Consider the following 19,476-nt stretch of genomic DNA (forward strand, 5'->3'; position numbering starts at 1 on the left):
ATACAGTGTTGATGTATTTGCAAGGGTAGCCAAGAACAGCCTTTATTTCAGATCTACCATTGCGTTCATACAACATTGATGTAATTACAAAGGCAGCAAAGAACAGCCAACACGTGTTTTGTCAAAAGGCTAGTAGGCCCTCGACTTCCTCAGGACTGTAAATAACAAATGAAATAAAACATATCATCACTAAAATGTGCACAATAGACCCGCCATCACCCACTGTACGGTGTCAAAAGATCCTATATATATAAGTAAGGTCTCAAAATAGAAATTTAAAAAGTCGCTATTCCGAATGTTGGATGGTGTCCCTGACACCATCTACGACTCGCAAGGGGGTCGCAAAGGCCCACCTCATGAATAATCATGAGGTGGGTTGCAATTTGCAACCCCCTTGCGAATGGCAGCCCTCACAGGGATGGTGGCCTGCTGCGGACAGCAGACCACCATGTCTGTGACTGCTTTTTAATAAAGCAGTTTTTATTTTTTTGTAATGCAGCCCATTTTCCTCAAAGGAAAACGAGATGCATCACAAAAACGAAAAATGAAACGTTTTCGTTTAATTTTTTCAGAGCAGGCAGTGGTCTATAGGGCCACTGCCTGTTCCAAAAAAATATTAACAGTGCCATTCTCAACAGGGAAGGGGTTACCACCCATTTCAAAAGGGTGCAAATTGCGATTGGTTTGCGACCGCATTCGCGGTCACAAACCAATCCTGGATTGCAGTGCGACTCGCAATTAGGAAGGAAACACCCCTTCTTAATTGTGACTCGCAAACCTGTTTTGCGATTCGGTAACCAGGTTACCGAATCGCAAAATGAGGTTTGTGTATTGCGAAGTGCTGTGACAGTGTAGCAACACAAAAATAATTTCTAAAATAAAATCGTGGAAACCTGAAACAGTTTTCTGTCCAAACTGTTTCCTGTTAGAAAATAAATACAGAAGAAACGCAAATAAATAAGAATATTTACTAAGGGAATCCCTCTATTCAATACAATCAAAATCGCCTAAGCAGTGTACACAAAGGTAAGCCTGAATTCCAAACAAGATACATTTGGACTCTATCAGGGCACCACTCTCACCCAATATAACAGTATAAACAGTAAAACCAGCAGTTCAGTAGTGTCATATGAAGTGGCAGCTCCCGGGGCACAGAAGGGGCGCAGCGGCACACGGAGAGAAGAGGAATAAAAATTAAATTAATTAAGAAAAAAAAACACTTATCTTCTCGCTGTCGCACTGCTACGCTCCTCTGTCTTTTTGCTGCAGGCACAGGCTCCCATTCTCTCCTGCGGCCAATCCTGCGCTGCTCAAAGCAGCATCAGGATTGGCTGGGAGTGCCCAGCCATTGATGCTCCCAGGCAGACTGGAAGCCTGTGCAGGCTCTCTCCAGCCCAGCAACTGTGTTGCTGGGTAGGAGACAGCCTACTGCGCATGTGTATTTGGCCGGCCCGAGATGGCCGGTCAGACATACATGCGCAGTGAGAGGGAGTGCTGTGCACTCCACCACACTGCTTGTCACCTCCATGGCCCCACCCCTTTCAAAGAAAACGATTATAAACATAGTTTATTATTGTTTTCTTTAAAAGGTTTTGCAGCTGCCGTCCTAATGGAGGAGCCGCCCCTGGACATATGATAAAAGGTAATCTGCATCAATTTGTCTAATGTGCTTCATAAAAACAATTTAATCATATCAGAAATTCCATGTATCGTAGTTACTAGGTCAACCCCGTCCTGTTGCAGCACACCACAATGATGCCAACCACTACCAAAGCAGCACCTATGAGAACATGTCCTTAACCAAAAACCCTGTGAATAAATATACAAACCAACACTAATCACATATACATACAAGGTTTAATACAGCCCTGAGGAAGTTGAGGACCTACTCATCTTCTGACGAAACAAGTGTTGGCTGCTCTTTGCTGCCTTTATGATTCAATCAATGCTGTAAGATCTGAAATAAAGGCTGTTCTTGGCTACCCTTGCAAATACATCAGCGATGTATGAACTACATGACAGATCTGAAAATACAACTACTTGATAATTCACAACTCTTGAATTTGGACAATAACTTCTCTTTGAAACTTTTGACTGCTCAGAACTCTTATTGTATTTATCAAGAATTAAACCCTAAGTAAGGGGGTTATTTTTGTGGTTGTTTGGTAGCCAACCTTTGTTCTTGAGCACCACTTCAGTGTTACGTATTGTCTTGTAGAAACAACCTGTACAGTATTGGTGAGCGCCTTGTGTTAGGCCTGGCTACCTTGTCTTATTGAGTTTTAATGGGAATTTAGATAGCATAATGTTAAAACTTAAAAGTCCTGTGCAAATGAGTAAATGAAAAATACATTTTAGGAAGGTACTGAGGAAAACTGAATCACACTATTTGCGAAAAAGGTATTTGGGATTCTTTTTTTATCAGGAGGGAACATATCAGTTCACAGGGTGTAAATCTTGTCCTTTTGTCTTTAGCTACACAAACTTTGGAAGGAGGACGCAAGCACTCACTTCTTGGGTTCATCTATCTTTGAAGTAATTGTAACTGTATTTATATAGCGCTTAATATCCCCGACGAGGCATTGACATGCTTTTCGGCAAGTAGCACACTATTCCGGAACCCAAAAAGGATTTGTGTTGGATGTGTGCCTGAAGTGAGAGAATTGGACTTCAGTTTTACAAATCATCAATCTAGGCCACGGGTATTTTCAAGGAAATCCCTCTTCTAGCCTCTTATAGGAGTCACTGCTTCTCATTCTCCAGTGGTGTAACCCAAAATTATGAGGCCCATGAAAAGCCTGGTGAGGGGTCCAGCTACCTTTGATGTAACGGTCCATCAGCAGCATTCAGGACTCACCGAGGACCCCTCACAGATAGGGACATGCCTTAGACCAAGCGGGGTTCCCCCAAATAATGGGGGCAATTCTGTTAAAGGGGTCAGTGTTTAATATGAAACATCTTTGATGACTTCTTGTGATCTCAACTAATGATTGATTTTAGTTTTCAATAGATTTTATTAAAGTGTTCAAATAGCAAGCCAAGAAGGCAGTTAACTTTACCTGCTAGCTCCCTTCAACACTCTCCCCAGTCCCTAATCTTTCCTGTTACACCCTAATTTTTAAATCGAAACGTCCGGCGTCCCTGCCTTTTCTTAGTGATCATTCTGAGCCTGTGCATTATGAGAAATGAAAGATATCTCGGATGTGTTCCTTTGTTTACTTTCACACATTAACATTGCTTAACAACAGAGAAGAGGACGCGGAAGTGACGTCAAGCGCCCTTAGGGCCACAGTGCAGATGTAAACATAAATACAATGTATAATTTGCGCACAACACTGCATACAGAGGACGTGCATAACGATAACAACAGTCTTACTATCGGGCAACCTTCATGACTAATCTAAGAGGAATAGGTATCTCAACTTACCTTTTGGTATGGTTGTCCTTGATAAAAGTTAGTTAGACACGGTAGGTTTGACTCAGAGATTACTCCTCAACGAATTGAGTCGACTGTTCAGTAGGGTTTTTTCACCTGTTTGTTACAGGCTGTATAAGAAGTTGTTCTTCTGAGTGCTGGTGGAAACATTTTCCTGATTCTTAAAGTAGCACTAGAGAAGGTTTTGATGACATTTTTGTATTTATTGTTTTACAGAATTAAACGAAAATATAAGCCGTCACCTATCCTTTTACAGTATGAAATTAATACTAATTAGTGAGGCCAATTGTAAATAATGTGACCCTCTTTTTATGACTCTAGAGTATCAGGAATACTGGTTTTATTTTGAAGCTAAATGGCAGTTTTATTTGGAGGAGCGGGAAATCGCAGAGGATCACCAGAATAAGCCCTGCTTTCCAGATAAATACGATGCGGAGGAAAGAGACAAGGTATGTCTAGAAAGTGTTTTGATTTACACATTAATTTGTTAACTTAGAAAATGCTACATTCACTCACAACCGATGGAAAGAATTATTTCTGTCAGTGCTGTGACAGTTCACTTTGAGTTTTCGGTAGTTTCTATGTTTTATCTGAGGTTGCAGTTTCAATCAGAAAAAAATCTCTGTTTTGTCACCATCTTTAGGGGGTGGTGGACCCAGAGAGGCTAGAGGGCTAGGGTTTGTGGCCTGGGCCAAGTGTTTCCTTTTCCCATACCCGTCTGCAACCTTTGCAGAGCTTACAGTTCACTGCTTGCTCCTTGTCCTCAGTCCTCCTACGAGATGGTCCACCTGCTCACTGGCAACATCAATTCCCCCCCCCCCCCCAGATATCCCTGTAAGTGATCTCCCTTCTACTTTGATCAAAAAACAGAACTTTTATACCAGTAACAAGAACATGAAGGACATAATTCTACCAGTCCCGCACAGCCCCCAAACTTGTTAAGCTCTCTCAAAATACTCCAGAGGTGGAGGAGCAGAGAAAACTCCTACCTGGTTTCTTGGTGCGCAGTGGAAAGACAAGGAGGGCTGACCTCAGCCCACTAACCTATCCCTGATCCCCTCTCCAGGTAGATCGCACTAGCTTGCTCAGACCACCCGAGGTTTTAGCCATTTACTATCGGCCCAGCAACCCTTGGTCAAGTGAGCAGTTTTAAGATAATAGACATTTCCTGGTTATTGTGCCTAGCACATCACAGAAGAGCATGAAAAAACAATGTAGGGCAACGGAACCACTGTTTATAGAAATAAAAACATTTAAAATAGTAGTAATTTAGCAAACTCTGCGTGAACAACAATGTCAATCTGTGTAATTCCTCCTGCTGCCGTAGTTCCGGACCAACCTATCAACCACTGCCAACAAATGTAACTGTAAACAGTTGTGACATCCTTCCTCTGCAAGCCTCCCTTCAGAATGGCACTCTTTAGCTAAACAGCGGTGTCCTACATCATCCAAACGCAACAGCATCCATCTTATACCGTTGAGACTGGAAAGGGCAGAGTCTCTGCTATGTCTCACAAAGTGACGCACATGCTTCAAGACACTCTTCTTCACTGATGACAACATTTATTACATCATCATTAACATCATCAAAGGTTATTTAATGGAATTTGTAGGATTTTATATTATTCATAATATTTGCAGTTTGACTCAAATAATATTACTTGAACAAGGATGTTTACGTGAATGTTTTTCTTTTTTTTCACTATGATATACTTTGGCTCCTGCCTAAGCACCCACTAGGTATGGAAGGGTCATTCCAGAGGACAACAGTCTCCTATTTCCCCAGCCTGCAGGGCGAGGCCTTCTGCCATGTATGTAAGCTCTGGATCTGCAAGATGACCCTGGGCACTGCAGGGTGCAGCATTGTTCATGGTAGGTGAGCTTAGGGAACGCAGCATTTTTTGCTGTACGCACATCCTGTGTCTGGGTGATCTGAAGTAATAGCTCAATTGGTAGGCCTTCTGCTATGCCTAGTGTGCTCCAGGTGCTGAGTACGGTATTAGCCCACAACCTGTTGCAATTTCTCCATGCTCTAGCTGTAGAGCTTTTGGCCATGGCCATCCTTGTATTGACTCAGTACTTAGCCTTCAGCTGAAGTCCATGCAACATGCCTGGTCCCCCTCTCTCTGAGACGTCAGGGTCAAGTCTTTAGCTGAGTCATGGCCTTTGGCTATGATCCATTTCCCTGGACGCCCACAGGCACTGCCAAGAAAGCTATGATTATACAGTGAGAACTTCTTTAATTTTAGAATTTGGACTGACTTTACAGTGATTTGTACACTGTGTACTGTGAACTGTACAGCTGATTAATTTATGATATGACATATGTAGTATCGAACATTTTTGTGGTTCATACCTTAACTTGCTACTTGGCTTACTTATTGCAGCATTGGTAAGGAATTCCTTCTTAAATATTTCTAAGTTTATGTATAAAATTGATCATTTTTAGATCTGGCCTGGGAATAGGCATGACAGAAATCAATGTATCATATTCATAGCAATACTGCTAATAGAAAGGGGCTTTGGGTCAGTCTCCTTCCGCCATTGCTCTGCTGGAGTGTCATTCACACTTTTGTCCAGCTTAAAAGACAGCATACATAAAGTGGGAGACTGGGTCAGCCCCCTTTAGCCATTCACTTGTACATAATGTCAGTAACATTTTGAATCAACGCACAGGACAGCGGCTCAGTGACTGGCTTGAGTGATAGCATTCAGCCTGTATACTTCATTGTTAGTATAGGAATGAGCTAGCACCAAGAGATGCACCAAGAGAGTCCCCCCTCCGGTCACACCTCCTTGCCCTCTCCCTCCCACACAAACACATAGTACTGCGTGTCCTGACAGTGCTAACCCCCCTGCATACTCTTCTGGGAGTAGTGAGATGATGTTCCTGTATAAATGCCCCAATCACAATTGTATCTTTTCTACTACTGTGGAGGACCTCCCATGCACCCGAGAGGATACATGTGGACAGAGCTGCATCACAAATTGCAGCCCTACAGTGCTTAATTTGAACTGGTGGTGTGTCGATGGGGTCCACCGGCACTTATTTTTCTCATCCAGCACACCACCAGACATTTACCGATAACAAGAGAGGGAAAAACACAGAGGCCCTCATTACAACCCTGGCGGTCGGTGTTAAAGTGGCGGTAATACCGCTAACAGGCCGGAGAATAAAAAAATGGAATCACGACCATGGCGGAAATCGCCAACACAGATAGCCACTTTAACACTTCGACTGCCACGGCGGTAGCAACAAACACCGTGGCGGTCACTGCCAACAGACAGGCGGAAGACAATGCACCGCCCACACTATTACAAGGCACCAATCCGCCAGCTTTTCCGGGGCAGTACCAACGCCATCAAAAGCACGGCGGAAACAGAACACAGAAGGGAAACCACTCACCTCTCGACAATCAACGAAGAACCAGGACGCCATGGAGCCTGAGTTAGAGGTCCTGCCCATGTTGCTGTATCTATTAATACACAATGAAGTGGAAAGAAGGCAGCGGCGGTGACGACAACGGTGAGTACTGCACCTAGCACACAGGGGAGGAGAGGAGGCAAAAGAAAGTGACACACACATGCAAAACGCAACATCCCCACCCCACCCTCACCCACAACACTATGGGGGTCATTCTGACTCCCGCCGGCGGCGGGAGCCGCCGAATGACCGCACTGCGGTCAAATGACCGCGGAGGCCATTCTGGCTTTCCCGCTGGGCTAGCGGGCGACCGCCAGAAGGCCGCCCGCCGGCCCAGCGGGAAAGCGCCTTCAACGAGGAAGCCGGCTCCGAATGGAGCCGGCGGAGTTGAAGGCGTGCGACGGGTGCAGTGGCACCCGTCGCGATTTTCATGGTCTGCTTGGTAGACACTGAAAATCAATGTAGGGCCCTGTTAGGGGGCCCCACGACACCCGTTACCGCCATCCTGTTCCCGGCGGTGAAAACCGCCAGGAACAGGATGGCGGTAAGGGGTTCGGAATCCCCATGGCGGCGCTGCAAGCAGCGCCGCCGTGGAGGATTCCCTGGGACAGCGGGAAAACGGCGGGACACCGCCGGTTTCCCGTTTCTGACCGCGGCTGTACCGCTGCGGTCAGAATGCCCATGGAAGCACCGCCAGCCTGTTGGCGGTGCTTCCGCGGTCGTTGGCCCTGGCGGTCGGTGACCGCCAGGGTCAGAATGACCCCCTATACACACAAATACATGCAACAACATTACATATACACCCCGTAACCCCCTGGAAGAACACAAGGGCAAAAGTAATTGAGTAAAATCTTTCATATATTAGAAATAGGCAGATAAAGTAAACAATGGTAAAAAACAATATACAAATATGTACAATATGTACAGAAGGCTGTACACTGCCCTTTGCAGATGTCCATGGCCCAGTGGGCAAAAAAATCATGGACAAAGCCCACACATGACACCTGCCTCAAAACGGAGAGAACACTGCAGGGGCATCAGGTCGAAAAAAATAACAGGCACCTCAGGGGGAAGGGTAGGGGGGGCACCTCAGCCAGATGATGGTACGACGCCACTGCTCCTCGAGGGTGCTCCATGCCCATTGCATGGTCCTGGGGAGTGCAAAGCCACAGTCTCTCAAATCTCTCAAGTGGGTGCACTGCCCACTGCTTGGTCCTGGGGAGTGCAAAGCCATAGTCTCTCAAGTCTCTGAAGTGGGTGGGTTGCCCACTGCTTGGTCCTGGGGAGTGCAAAGCCACAGTCTCTCAAGTGGGTGGGTTGCCCACTGCTTGGTCCTGGGGAGTGCAAAGCCACAGTCTCTCTAGTGTATGCCTTCTCCACTTGTTCTGGAGGGGGCTTTGTGCCCAGAGTGCTTCATCCTGCCAAGGACTGGGTTAGTGGATGCTTTTCTCCACTGGTTCTGGAGGGGGCTTTGTGCCCAGAGTGCTTCATCCTGCCAAGGACTGAGTTAGTGGATGTTTTTCTCGACTGGTTCTGGAGGGGCTTTGTGCCCAGAGTGCTTCATCCTGCCAAGGACTGGGTTAGTGGATGCTTTTCTCCACTGGTTCTGGAGGGGGCTTTGTGCCCAGTGATGCAGCACTTGGGGAGTGGCAGTTGACTTCGTCTCACCTGGGTGTCTCAGCCACGCGATGTACCTGGAACAGGTAGCATGATGCTCCATGGAGGCAGACCCACACTCCATCCTGCGGCGACTTAGGCTGCCAATTGCTGGTTTGTGTCAGTGCTGGAGGTGGTGTCTCAAGTGGCGTGTCCAGGGTCCAGGACGTCACCTGCAGACTGTGATGGCTGCACACTGGGGATGCTGCTGACCGCCGACAGAGTGGCATCGGATGTGCACGTGGCGGTGCTGATGGTGGTGCAGGCGGCGGTGGCTGCGGCGGAGATGCTACCAGTGCTGGCCGTGGTGCAATTGACAGTTGCGCTGGATGGAGACACCATACCGTCTCCGGCAGCCTTGGATGGCTGATCCTTGGGGAGGATGCTGCAGACTGACGTTGTGGCAGTGGTGGTGCAGGTGGTGGTGCCGGTGGGGGTCCTGACTGTGGTGCATGTGGCTGCCATCCCTGATGATTTGGTGGTCACCAGCCTCTCACCATGTGACATTGTGCCCAGAGGTGTTGTGCCCTTTGGCTTGTGGCCCTTCCCGATCTTGACAGTCGCTGAGGAGACCTCTGCACTGTCCACTCGGTGTTTGGGCGAGGCCTTGCTGGGTGGTTGGTGTGACTGTCCCCTGGTGGAAGCCGGCCCCTTTTTGACCTTTGCAGGTGGTGGAATAGGGTGGTCCTTCTTGTCTGTCGGTGGCACAATGGCAGCTCTGACGGGTGCCGCCTTAGACTGTCCTGGAGTAGCAGGACCACAGCGGATGCAGATTTGCTGGCTGAGGTACTGGGCTGAGATCTAGACATCCTGGCCTTAGGGGAAGGATGGGGGGGGAGGTGTAGGGAAGAGGTCAAAGTTAGCTAGGAAAAGTTTTTTAGACACACTGGGACGGGAAGATGGAGGGGGTTTGGGAGTGGAGGAAGAGGTAGTGGTTGTAGGAGGTGTACATCTGCTGAGTTTGGGTGAAGGGTGCATGGGTTGGAGGCTGTTGTGAGGTGGATGGCTGTTGAGTGGGTGTGTGCCTACGTTTGTGTACTTTGGGAGGAGGGCTCACAGACACACTGGTAGAGGACACAGGGGATGTGTGAATGGTAGTGGGGGTGGTAACTGCACGTGAGTGGTGTGTAGTGATGGGCGTGCTGGTGATGGAGGAAGTGGCTGATGATGTAGTGCAAGCAGGTGTGAGTGGAGACGAGACAGGGAGGGAGGTGAATGACATGGAGGAGGGGGACACAGTGGAGGCAGTGGATGTTGGTGTGTCTGCATAGGTATGGTGCTTGTGTGAGTGCCTGTGGGATGTGTGGTGCTTATGTTTACCTGAGCCACTTTTGTGTGTTGATGTGTGTGCATGCTGGTCGGAAGGTGTGCTTGGGATAGGCTGAGGTAGAGGGGATTGGATCTGGGTAGTGGAAGTTGGAGGGGGGAGGCTGGAAACAGGAACAATGGCTGCCATCAGTGCTGAGGCCAGAGCCTGAAATGCTCTCTGTTGGGACGCCACGCCAGAATGAATGCCCTACAGGTATGCATTTGCTTGCTGCAAATGCCTCTCGACACCCTGGATGGCATTCAGAATGGTTGACTGCCCAACAGTGAGGGATCTCAGGAGGTCAATAGCCTCCTCACTGAGGGCAACAGGGCTGACTCAGGCAGGGCCTGAGGTGCCTGGGGTGAAGGAGATGCCCACCCTCCTGGGTGAGCGGGCATGGGATACACGCTGAGGGGCTGCTGGGAGGGCGGTGCTGGTAGGGGAGTGGTGGCTGTACCTGGTGTTGCGGTGGGCACAGAGGTGCCCACCACCGCAAGGGAGCTCCCATCAGAGGAGGAGTCGCTGTCGTCCCCTCCTGTCCCCGTTGTGGAGCTCCCCTCGCCCTCCGTCCCACTGGTGCCTTCCGACTCCGTAGATTCACCCTCCAGTGCCATGTGGGATGCAGCTCCCTCCGTCTCCGGTGCCTCTGCTCCTCCGCCAGATGATGCTAATGCACACAAGGACAGGGTGACAAAACAAGAAGAGGGGGAGAGACCGAGGAGACACATGGTCAATGCCAGCAACACCACTACCGTTGGCTGACACAACACACAGGGAGCAGCCCTATGCACTAGGCCATGCACTAGCAGTTAGTAAGAAAATCACCTGCCCATGGGGTACTATGCCTAACACCATTTGCTGCACACCTGGCACCCACAGGAGCCTGACTAGCTATAGATGCCCACTAACACTATTGGAGTTGGAGTGCCTCAGAGCCTGTCTAACAAGGGACCTACCCTATCAAGTTCACCCTGGCCTAGGGGAACCCACAGCCCACATCCCCCACCCAGACACTTCGTAAAGCGTAAAGCTGAATGACACTATACTCACCCCCTTGTGGCTGCTGTGATGCCCTCAAGCGCCCATCCAACTCCAGATATGCCACCGCCAGGATCCGAAACATCAGGGGGGTCATGGTGCGTTGGGCACCCCTTCCACGTTGGGAGGCTATCCCCAGCTGGGCCTCCGCGTCTTCTTGCTCCAGCGGCGCAGGTCCTCCCATCTCTTGCGGCAGTGGGTGCTCCATCTATGATAGACCCCCAGGGTCCGCACTTCCTTGGCGATGGCACACCAAATACCCTTCTTCTGGTGGGCGCTGACCTAGAGGAAAGGTACAGGGTGAAAGGAAATTACTCTCCCATCCGGGCCGTCATACTCATTGCCCACCAGTTCCCAGCCATTCCCTGGCCCGCATACACTCACCATCCTCACATGCAGGCCTCAGCCCCCCCCCCACATGTATCTTCCATTCACACCACTCCAAACAGGCACTGCCCACGCGTCATGCTCACAGTGTACTCACCTGTTTGTCTAGAGGACCGTGGAGTAGCGTGTAGTGGGGGAGGACCCCATCCACCAGTTTGTCCAACTCCTCCACGGTAAAGGCAGGGACCCTTTCCCCAGACACATGAGCCATTGTCGCTTCCAGACACAGGTCACAGCAGCACTTGCAGTGTAGGTCCTCTCCTGTTGACGGTAAGGTATCAAGTGAGTGAATCAATAGAAAATGGCGGTCACGTCCGCAGCGGTGCGTACCGTCTCCACCGGCGTACATCGTCATTGGCTCCTGGAACCCATAGGGCCCTATGATAACCAATGCTAAATTGCGCGGCGGTCTTCAACCGCCTACCGCGACACTGCACAATGCCAGTGCAGTTAACTCATTTCCCCTTGTCCATCCTTACAGGTCAGGCAGCCGCCATTTCAGGGGGGCACATGGCATGGCACCTAACTGCTTCACATCACTGTTTGACAGATATGCGGACAAACAACGACACACACGGATTTACTCACACTACTGAAAACTTACATGTGCAAACTATGTGGTACATGACCCTCTGCTCACCATTCTCCTCTATAGGGAACATCCGCTGGGGCAGATGATGAGATGGTGTCATCCTCCGCTGTACAGACCCCTGGTGGACCTGTTGACAATGGAAGACAGACACATCATTATCACCTACAGACTTGATCGTTCCACAATCCAAGAACTGTGTGCACAATTGGAGCCAGGCCTCATGTCAGCTATCCGCCATCCCACAGGAATATCCCCTCTAGTGCAGGTCCTGTCAGTGTTCCATTTCCTGGCAAGTGGCTCCTTTCAAACTACAGTGGCCATGGCATCAGTGATGTCTCAGCCAATGTTTTCTAACGTGTTGACAAGAGTGTTGTCAGCCCTGCTGAAACACATGCACAGCTACATAGTTTCCCCCCAGGTGGAGGATTTGCCCACAGGGAAGGCTGACTTTTATGCCGTGGGACATGTCCCAAACATCATAGGTGCCATTGATGGTACACATGTGGTATTTGTCCCACCCCACAGAAATGAACAAGTGTACAGAAATCGAAAAAGCTACCATTCTATGAATGTGCAGATGGTGTGTTTGGCAGACCAGTACATCTCTCATGTGAATGCCAAGTATCCTGGCTCTGTGCATGATGCTTACATTTTGAGGAATAGCAGTATCCCTTATGTGATGGGTCAACTCCAGAGGCAACGGGTGTGGCTAATAGATGAGCCCATGGTCCCCACACAGTATGGTGTCTGGGTATGGGGTTGTCCCTAAGGGTTAGTGTGTGTCTAACAGATATCCCTCAACATTTGCAGGTGACTCTGGTTACCCCAACCTCTCATGGCTACTGACCCCATTGAGGAATGCCAGGACAAGGGCAGAGGAACGCTACAATGAGGCACATGGGTGAACTAGGCGGATTATTGAGAGGACGTTCGGCATCCTGAAGGCCAGATTCCGGTGCCTCCATCTAACAGGTGGCTCCCTATACCACTCACCAAAGAAGGTGTGCCAGATAATCGTGGCATGCTGCATGTTGCACAACCTGTCATTGCAACGCCAGGTGCCTTTTCTGCAGGAGGATGGGCCTAATAATGGTCTTGTGGCAGCTGTGGAGCCTGTGGACAGTGAGGAAGAGGAGGCAGAGGAAGAAGATATTGACAACCGAAACAACATCATCACGCAGTACTTCCAGTGATACACAGGTAAGAGACTGGCACTGCTCTTCTCATATCTCACTACTGTAGGACATTGTATAAGTCAGCCTCTTAACCTCTGTCTATGGACACTGACAGTTCACTTTGGCTTTCCATTTCACAGATCTGGGTACCTCATTCTGCCTTCTGCTATATTTACTGCTGCCCAACAACTGTCATACAATGGTATGAGCAAATGAACATTTACATTGATATTTGTGGATTAAGTTGTGATTATACATTTGTGGAAGAACAGACTGACTCCAGATTGGTTTGTGATTCAAGGGTGTTTATTTATGGGGTAATGTGTATAGGGGTATGTGGAAGGGGCTGGGGTGATGGTGAAGGAGGGCCCACAGTACAGTCAAGTCTCTTGGTATCACAGGTGCATTGTCCAATGGGGCATAGAAAGGGGAGCAATGTCAGTTCAAGGATGGACAAGGTGACAGAGTGGGACAGGAGGGTGACATTCAGGAAAGTCTTAATTCCTGGCGGGGGTCTTGGCAATGTTCTCTGTCTTCTGCCTGGATCGCAGGGACCGTTTGCGGGGTGGTTCTGTTTCTGCAGGGGGTGGGGTGCTGGTGGCCTGTTGGTTCTGTGGCGGGGGCCTCCTGTCCACTAGTGCCGGCTCTTCATCGGTTGGGCTAGTGTCAGGGGCCCTGTGGTATGCCACTGTCTCCCTCATGATGTTGGCCATGTCTGCCAGCACCCCTGCAATGGTGACCAGGGTGATGTTAATGGACTTCAAGTCCTCCCTGATCCCAATGTAGTGTCCCTCCTGCAGCCGCTGGGTGTCCTGAAACTTGGCCAGTACCGTGCCCATGGTCTCCTGGGAATGGTGGTATGCTCCCATGATGTTGGAGAATGCCTTGTGGAGAGTGGGTTCCCTGGGCCTGTCCTCCCCCTGTCGCACAGCAGTCCTCCCAGCTTCCCTGTTGTCCTGTGCCTCTGTCCCCTGAACCGTGTGCCCACTGCCACTGACCCCAGGTCCCTGATTGTCTTGGGTTAGTGGGTTTGCCTGGGGTCCCTGTAGTGGTGGACACACTGCTGATTGACCTATCCTGGGGACAGTGGCATGGGCCCGCTGAGTGGGTGCTGTGGTGGTGTTTCCTGAGGGGGGAGGTTCTGTGGTGGCTTGGGACTGTGACAGGGGAACCGACTGTCCAGACTTCCCTGATGGGCCGAGCTGGTCATCTTGATCCAGGCGTGCAGAGCTGCTGTCATCACTGTGGGCCTCTTCTGTGGGGGGACTGGATATGGCTGGCACCTCCTGTCCAGTGACGTTGGGTAGGGGTCCTGTTGGGGTGTAAACGCATTGGTATTATATCTGTGTGTGCCATCTTGTGCAATGGGTGTGTTTTCCTCTATTACTGTGCTTGCACTATCGCCTTGGCCCTTGTGTGACTGTGATTGTGTGTCCTGGGTGAGTCTCTCTCTTTGACATGCTTTGGTGATGAGTGTCCATGCAGGTCTGTGATGGGTGTCCATGCATTGTTGTTGCATGCAGGGCTTGGTATTGGGATGGGTGGGTTGAGATGGTGGGGTAAATGTGAGGTGTTGGAGTGATGGGGGTGAGGGTAGGGGTATGAGTTAGTGATGGCATGCAGGTAGGGTGGGGTGGATATAGTAGTAAAGATATGACTTAGCAGAGTCCAGTCCTCCTGCTACTCCTGCGAGGCCCTCAGGATGCATAATTGCCAAGACTTGCTCCTCCCATGTTGTTAGTTGTGGGGGGGGGGGGAGGGTCCACCGCCAGTCCTCTGTACGGCTACCTGGTGTCTGGATACCACAGAACGTACCTTCCCCTGTAGGTCGTTCCACCTCTTCCTGAGGTCATCCTGTGTTCTTGGATGCTGTCCCACTGCGTTGACCCTGTCAACAATTCTCTGCCATAGCTCCATCTTCCTTGCAATGGACGTCTGCTGCACCTGTGATCCGAATAGCTGTGGCTCTACCCGGATGATTTCCTCCACCATGACCCTGAGCACCTCCTCAGAAAACCTGCAGTGTCTTTGAGATGCCATGATGTGGTGTGAGTGATGTGATGTTAGATGTGATGTGTGGGGTGATGTTTTGGGGTGTTTGGTGTTTTGTGCGTGGATGGTGTATGAGTGATGGTGTTGTGTGCCTCTGGATGCTGGTGTGGTCTTTGCTTTTCTCTCTCTCTGCTTCTTCACAATTTTTCAGTGTGAGGGGTTGTGTGCATTATGGGTGTGTGTTTTATAGTGGTGTGAGTGTGTGATGTGTGTATGTGTATCAGGTGTGTGTATTTTGAATTGTCCAATGTGGTTGTGTTTTGTAAGTGTGTATGTATTTTGAGCGCGGCGGTGCGTACCGCCAATGGTTTACCGCGGTTGAATGACCGCCGCGTTGATTCGTGGGTCGTGATAGTGTAGGCGTATTCCTGTTGGGGTGACGGTGTAGGTTTTGGTTCCGCCAATTTATCACTGACCTTTGGTGTGGCAGATTTGTGTGGGTGCCTGTATTGTGGAGGATTTCTCATTGTGGGTCATAATACCTATAGCAGATTTCCACCACGGACATGGTATGTTCGCGGCCGTCGGCACGGCAGTCACCGGCATTTACCGTCAATGTTGTAATGAGGGCCAGAAAGTGGAAAGATGAAGAAAGACAACGGCACAAATGGATAAATTAGAAACCTGCAAGGAAGAGAGAAATGGGAAGGAAGTGTCTGTTACTGGATTAAGGAGGTCTGAGGTGAATTCAAAACAACACAGCTTTCAAATTTGGCGCGTTGATGTTTAATTGCACTGGCTGCGGGCTTCTGAGCAGAGATTTGGGCACTGGCACTCATTCATTTACAAATTAAGCACTGCCGCCCTATATGGTCAGGTACCATTAAAACTAATTCAAGAAGGTCCTCTGCCTCCTGGGCACAAGTCCTAAAAAAAGAAGTGGGAGGATTAACCAAGTTAGGTAGTATGAAAGTGACATCATGGCACATGACATCACGGCGCGTGACATTGCAATGTGGCATCAATGGAAGTGGTATCACAGCTTATGACCTCACAGGAAGTGACATCACAAGAAGTGACATCAAGTCTTAACATCTCAGACATATGTTTAGCAGCTCTATCACAAGATCATTTGAGCACATTATGAGATTTAACTAGTGAGATTTTGCATTGGCTTGTGTCAAAAAAATCTGGGCCTCAAGTTATCCATTCATTTTTTGAAAACTGTGCCACAAACAAATTGGCACCAAGGAGAAATATGGCAGTAAATCTTTTCTGCTTCATTGGTTGCAAAGTCTGCATTTCAAAAAATCTTACGGGGTTAAGGCACCTCCTGCAGAGATCCTTGTGTGCCCAGTAAATCCCAGGGAATAATAATGATAAGATAACCCTGGAGGTTGATACGTTTGCTGGAGAGAGCTGTGTTTTGTCTAGCCCCAATATTGAATCAAAGTAGCATAGTGGGTTAATGGATCTCCTGCAAAGCACATCATGTAACATGCAGATGACAGATTTTTATTTTATGTAGATATGTAAGTGGGTTACTGCTTTTAACACAAAGGTCCTTTTGTTATTTGCAGTTCGTAAATTGTAATCTTTCTAATAAAGCACAGTGAATGTTACAAGGTGTAGGAGGTACATGCATCCTATACCTTGTAACATTCACTGTTTTATGTAACACATCCTGTGCATTAATTTGCACACATTATTTACTGTCAATGTACTGTTTACATGTGATGTAAAGTGCTCTGAGATCCTGTATTGGCATGAGACCTTTTTGCAGGGTCACCCCCAATCTTTTTGCCTCCTTCATCCATTTTTTTTCTGACCAGTTTTGTTGCTAAAAAAGAAATAAAACAAATAGTAGGATTTAAATTGTTCTTTTTGTAAATACTGGGACAGACCAATATACTTGAAGTTCTTACAGTGCATGCATATCTCATATACAGGGAATAAAGCCAAAAGCATGCCTCTCTTAAGTACTTGTGAAGTGATAAGTTGTATGACTTTGTTTCCCTTCCATTGCATTTAGATGTGATGCTACAGATAGCTCCCTTCCAGAATACTCAAACAAAAGGAGGCCTGATGGCTCCCTAACTACAGCCTTTATTATTGGCCCAGCTAGAACCTGACAAGACCTCTGTCTGTTGTGCGTTGCTGCTTGAAACAAACGCATACAATGCGCAGTGTCCTGGTGTCTGAAACCTACACTGGACAAATTTAGCGTTTTTTAGTGGGGCCCAGCTTTTTGACATGATGGACGTGGTCCACTTTGTGAAAATATTGGGTAGACATCATCTCCCTGCGTGTACCCCGACTTGTACCCTGTTAAACTCTGACTGTCAGAAGTGCTATACACTGGAGTTATAGAATAGTTCTGTGTAGATGTCACAAGCTTAGAACATTTACAAAATACTTTTACAGTGCTGCTGGTGGTGATGCTGCATACATGCTGTTCTAGTGCTCTCTGGGATCTCCCATGATTCTGCAGTCCTTCATTTGTATCCATGATGCATGGCACCTCTTGAAAAGATGGTGCTGTTTCACGAATAATGGCCTTATTCAATTCAAGCACCACAGAACATATGTTTCATAAATGCTCTAAGCATATGACAGTCACAGAAAGCTAATACATTTCTAGAATCGTTTTTTGTGGTGCATGATCTTAGACAGCAGCTGTTACTGTTGTGGCTCCACTCACAGGACTCCTCCCGAGTAGCATGACAGAATATCGACATGCCAAAATATTGTGGACAATACATCAACTACCACTACATTGTAAGATAAATATAGATAGGTAAGTATAGATCTGCTACTCTTACTTCAACATATACTTACCTTGACCTCATGTATATCATCAATTTACTTGTATGTGGAGTTAAGAATAGAGTTAGGAATATACTTACCTATTTATACTTAGCTTCACAACATTGTGGGAGTCAATGTTATGGCTACAATATTTTGGAAGATCAATCTTAACCTAAAAATTCTGGTAAGGAACACTCCTCCTGCTCTGCCAACCCTTACTCTACATCATGGGCACATAACAAAGACTACAGATGGTGGGGCACTTACGCTAGTGAATATTTTCTCTTGCTGTCATCTTGCCACCTGAGTATGCATCCTCTAGCCCATTTTTCTGTGTGGATTAAACCCCACAGAGGGACACTACTCCCTCCAAGGCAAAATATGATCTAAGAGAATGAAGCCTTGCCATACTATTTTTGTAGTGTTGCAGGCACATGCAGACTCCTGAATGGTAATAACCCCTCTCCAAATGACTATTCACTTTAATCTTGATAGCCATACTAGATAAATCCTTAGAAAGCATGGCTGCTTAAATGGGTAACACATTACCATATACTGATCAGGGCATAACTATTCAGAATTTAAGATAAACAGGAGACTTCATAGCATCCATCATTAATTCACCCATCCACCCTTGACTAGACCCAGCACTGTCCATCAATCTGTTTATCCATGTGCACATCCGTAATATCTTGAATCCATCCATTCAAAGTCATTATATCTGTATGTGCCTGTATGCATGCTGTTTCCGTGTTCATAGGTGCTAGGCAGCAACCAAAACAACCAGACCTTTGCCCCTACCCAAATCCATGTCCTCCATTCTCCTTTTAATCGTGGGTTCCTAGACCCTCAGGCGAGCAACTACCAGAAACAGCTCCACACAGAGACAATGAAAAAAGTGCACCTCTGAGTTAGGATGACTACCTGGCATTGAGGCAAATTCTGGACAGGACTGTAAAAAATTCAGGACAAAGGGTCAAAATTCAGGACAAAAACTCAGGACCATAGGTCGAAATTCAGGAAAAGAATTCAAGAACAAACGTCAGTTTTACAGACACTCCCAAGAGGGGCCATACCCCATTACGTTATCAGTGCATTTATTTACTCTTTTCTAACATGGCACTATTTATTTACTGTGGTCGTTTTGAGATTGCCTCCTGGTATGCTACATTTAGGTGTCACATTACGTCCTTGTTCAGTAGTAAATTAATACCCTTCTGCACTGTGTCAAGGCCATCAACCCTACCCAAATCTACCCAATCTTTCTTACAGAGAAAGTAACAACAACATTTTGATTATGTTTCTGAACATTTTAAAACGCCTGGCAAATAGTCTGGGAAACATTAAGGTAATTAACCTTATGCTAGTTTAAACAAATTGAACAAAAACATCTGGCTTTCCCCAACCGCCCATGTAGTTTCACCCTAAAAGAAATGTAATGAGGCAGGGCAGATGGTGTGGGCGACAGTCTCAAATCTAATGTCAGGATGTGAGGTACCCACAACTTATCTGTAGTCTCACAGCACTAGACTGTATGTCTGGGACTTTACATTTATCTCAGAACTGGGAGCCCGGACTATCAATCAGAGATAATAAAAGAGGAGGATCAAATCGAGATCAAATGGGAGGTTGTTGCTAAGAACCAGATAAATGAGAAAG

General features: G+C 47.8%; 1 protein-coding gene across 1 annotated transcript in view; it reads left to right on the top strand.

The window, feature by feature from the left end:
- ADPRHL1 (ADP-ribosylhydrolase like 1) overlaps positions 1 to 19,476 on the top strand; it is a 385,298-nt gene that overhangs the window by 219,419 nt on the left and 146,403 nt on the right. The window contains exon 5 of the mRNA XM_069204669.1: positions 3,758 to 3,885. Within this exon, the coding sequence (XP_069060770.1) occupies positions 3,758 to 3,885 (128 nt within the window). The remainder of the gene's footprint in view (positions 1 to 3,757; positions 3,886 to 19,476) is intronic.

The sequence above is a fragment of the Pleurodeles waltl genome, chromosome 8 (assembly GCF_031143425.1).
Source record: "Pleurodeles waltl isolate 20211129_DDA chromosome 8, aPleWal1.hap1.20221129, whole genome shotgun sequence".
In the NCBI taxonomy this organism is placed as follows: Eukaryota; Metazoa; Chordata; class Amphibia; order Caudata; family Salamandridae; genus Pleurodeles; species Pleurodeles waltl.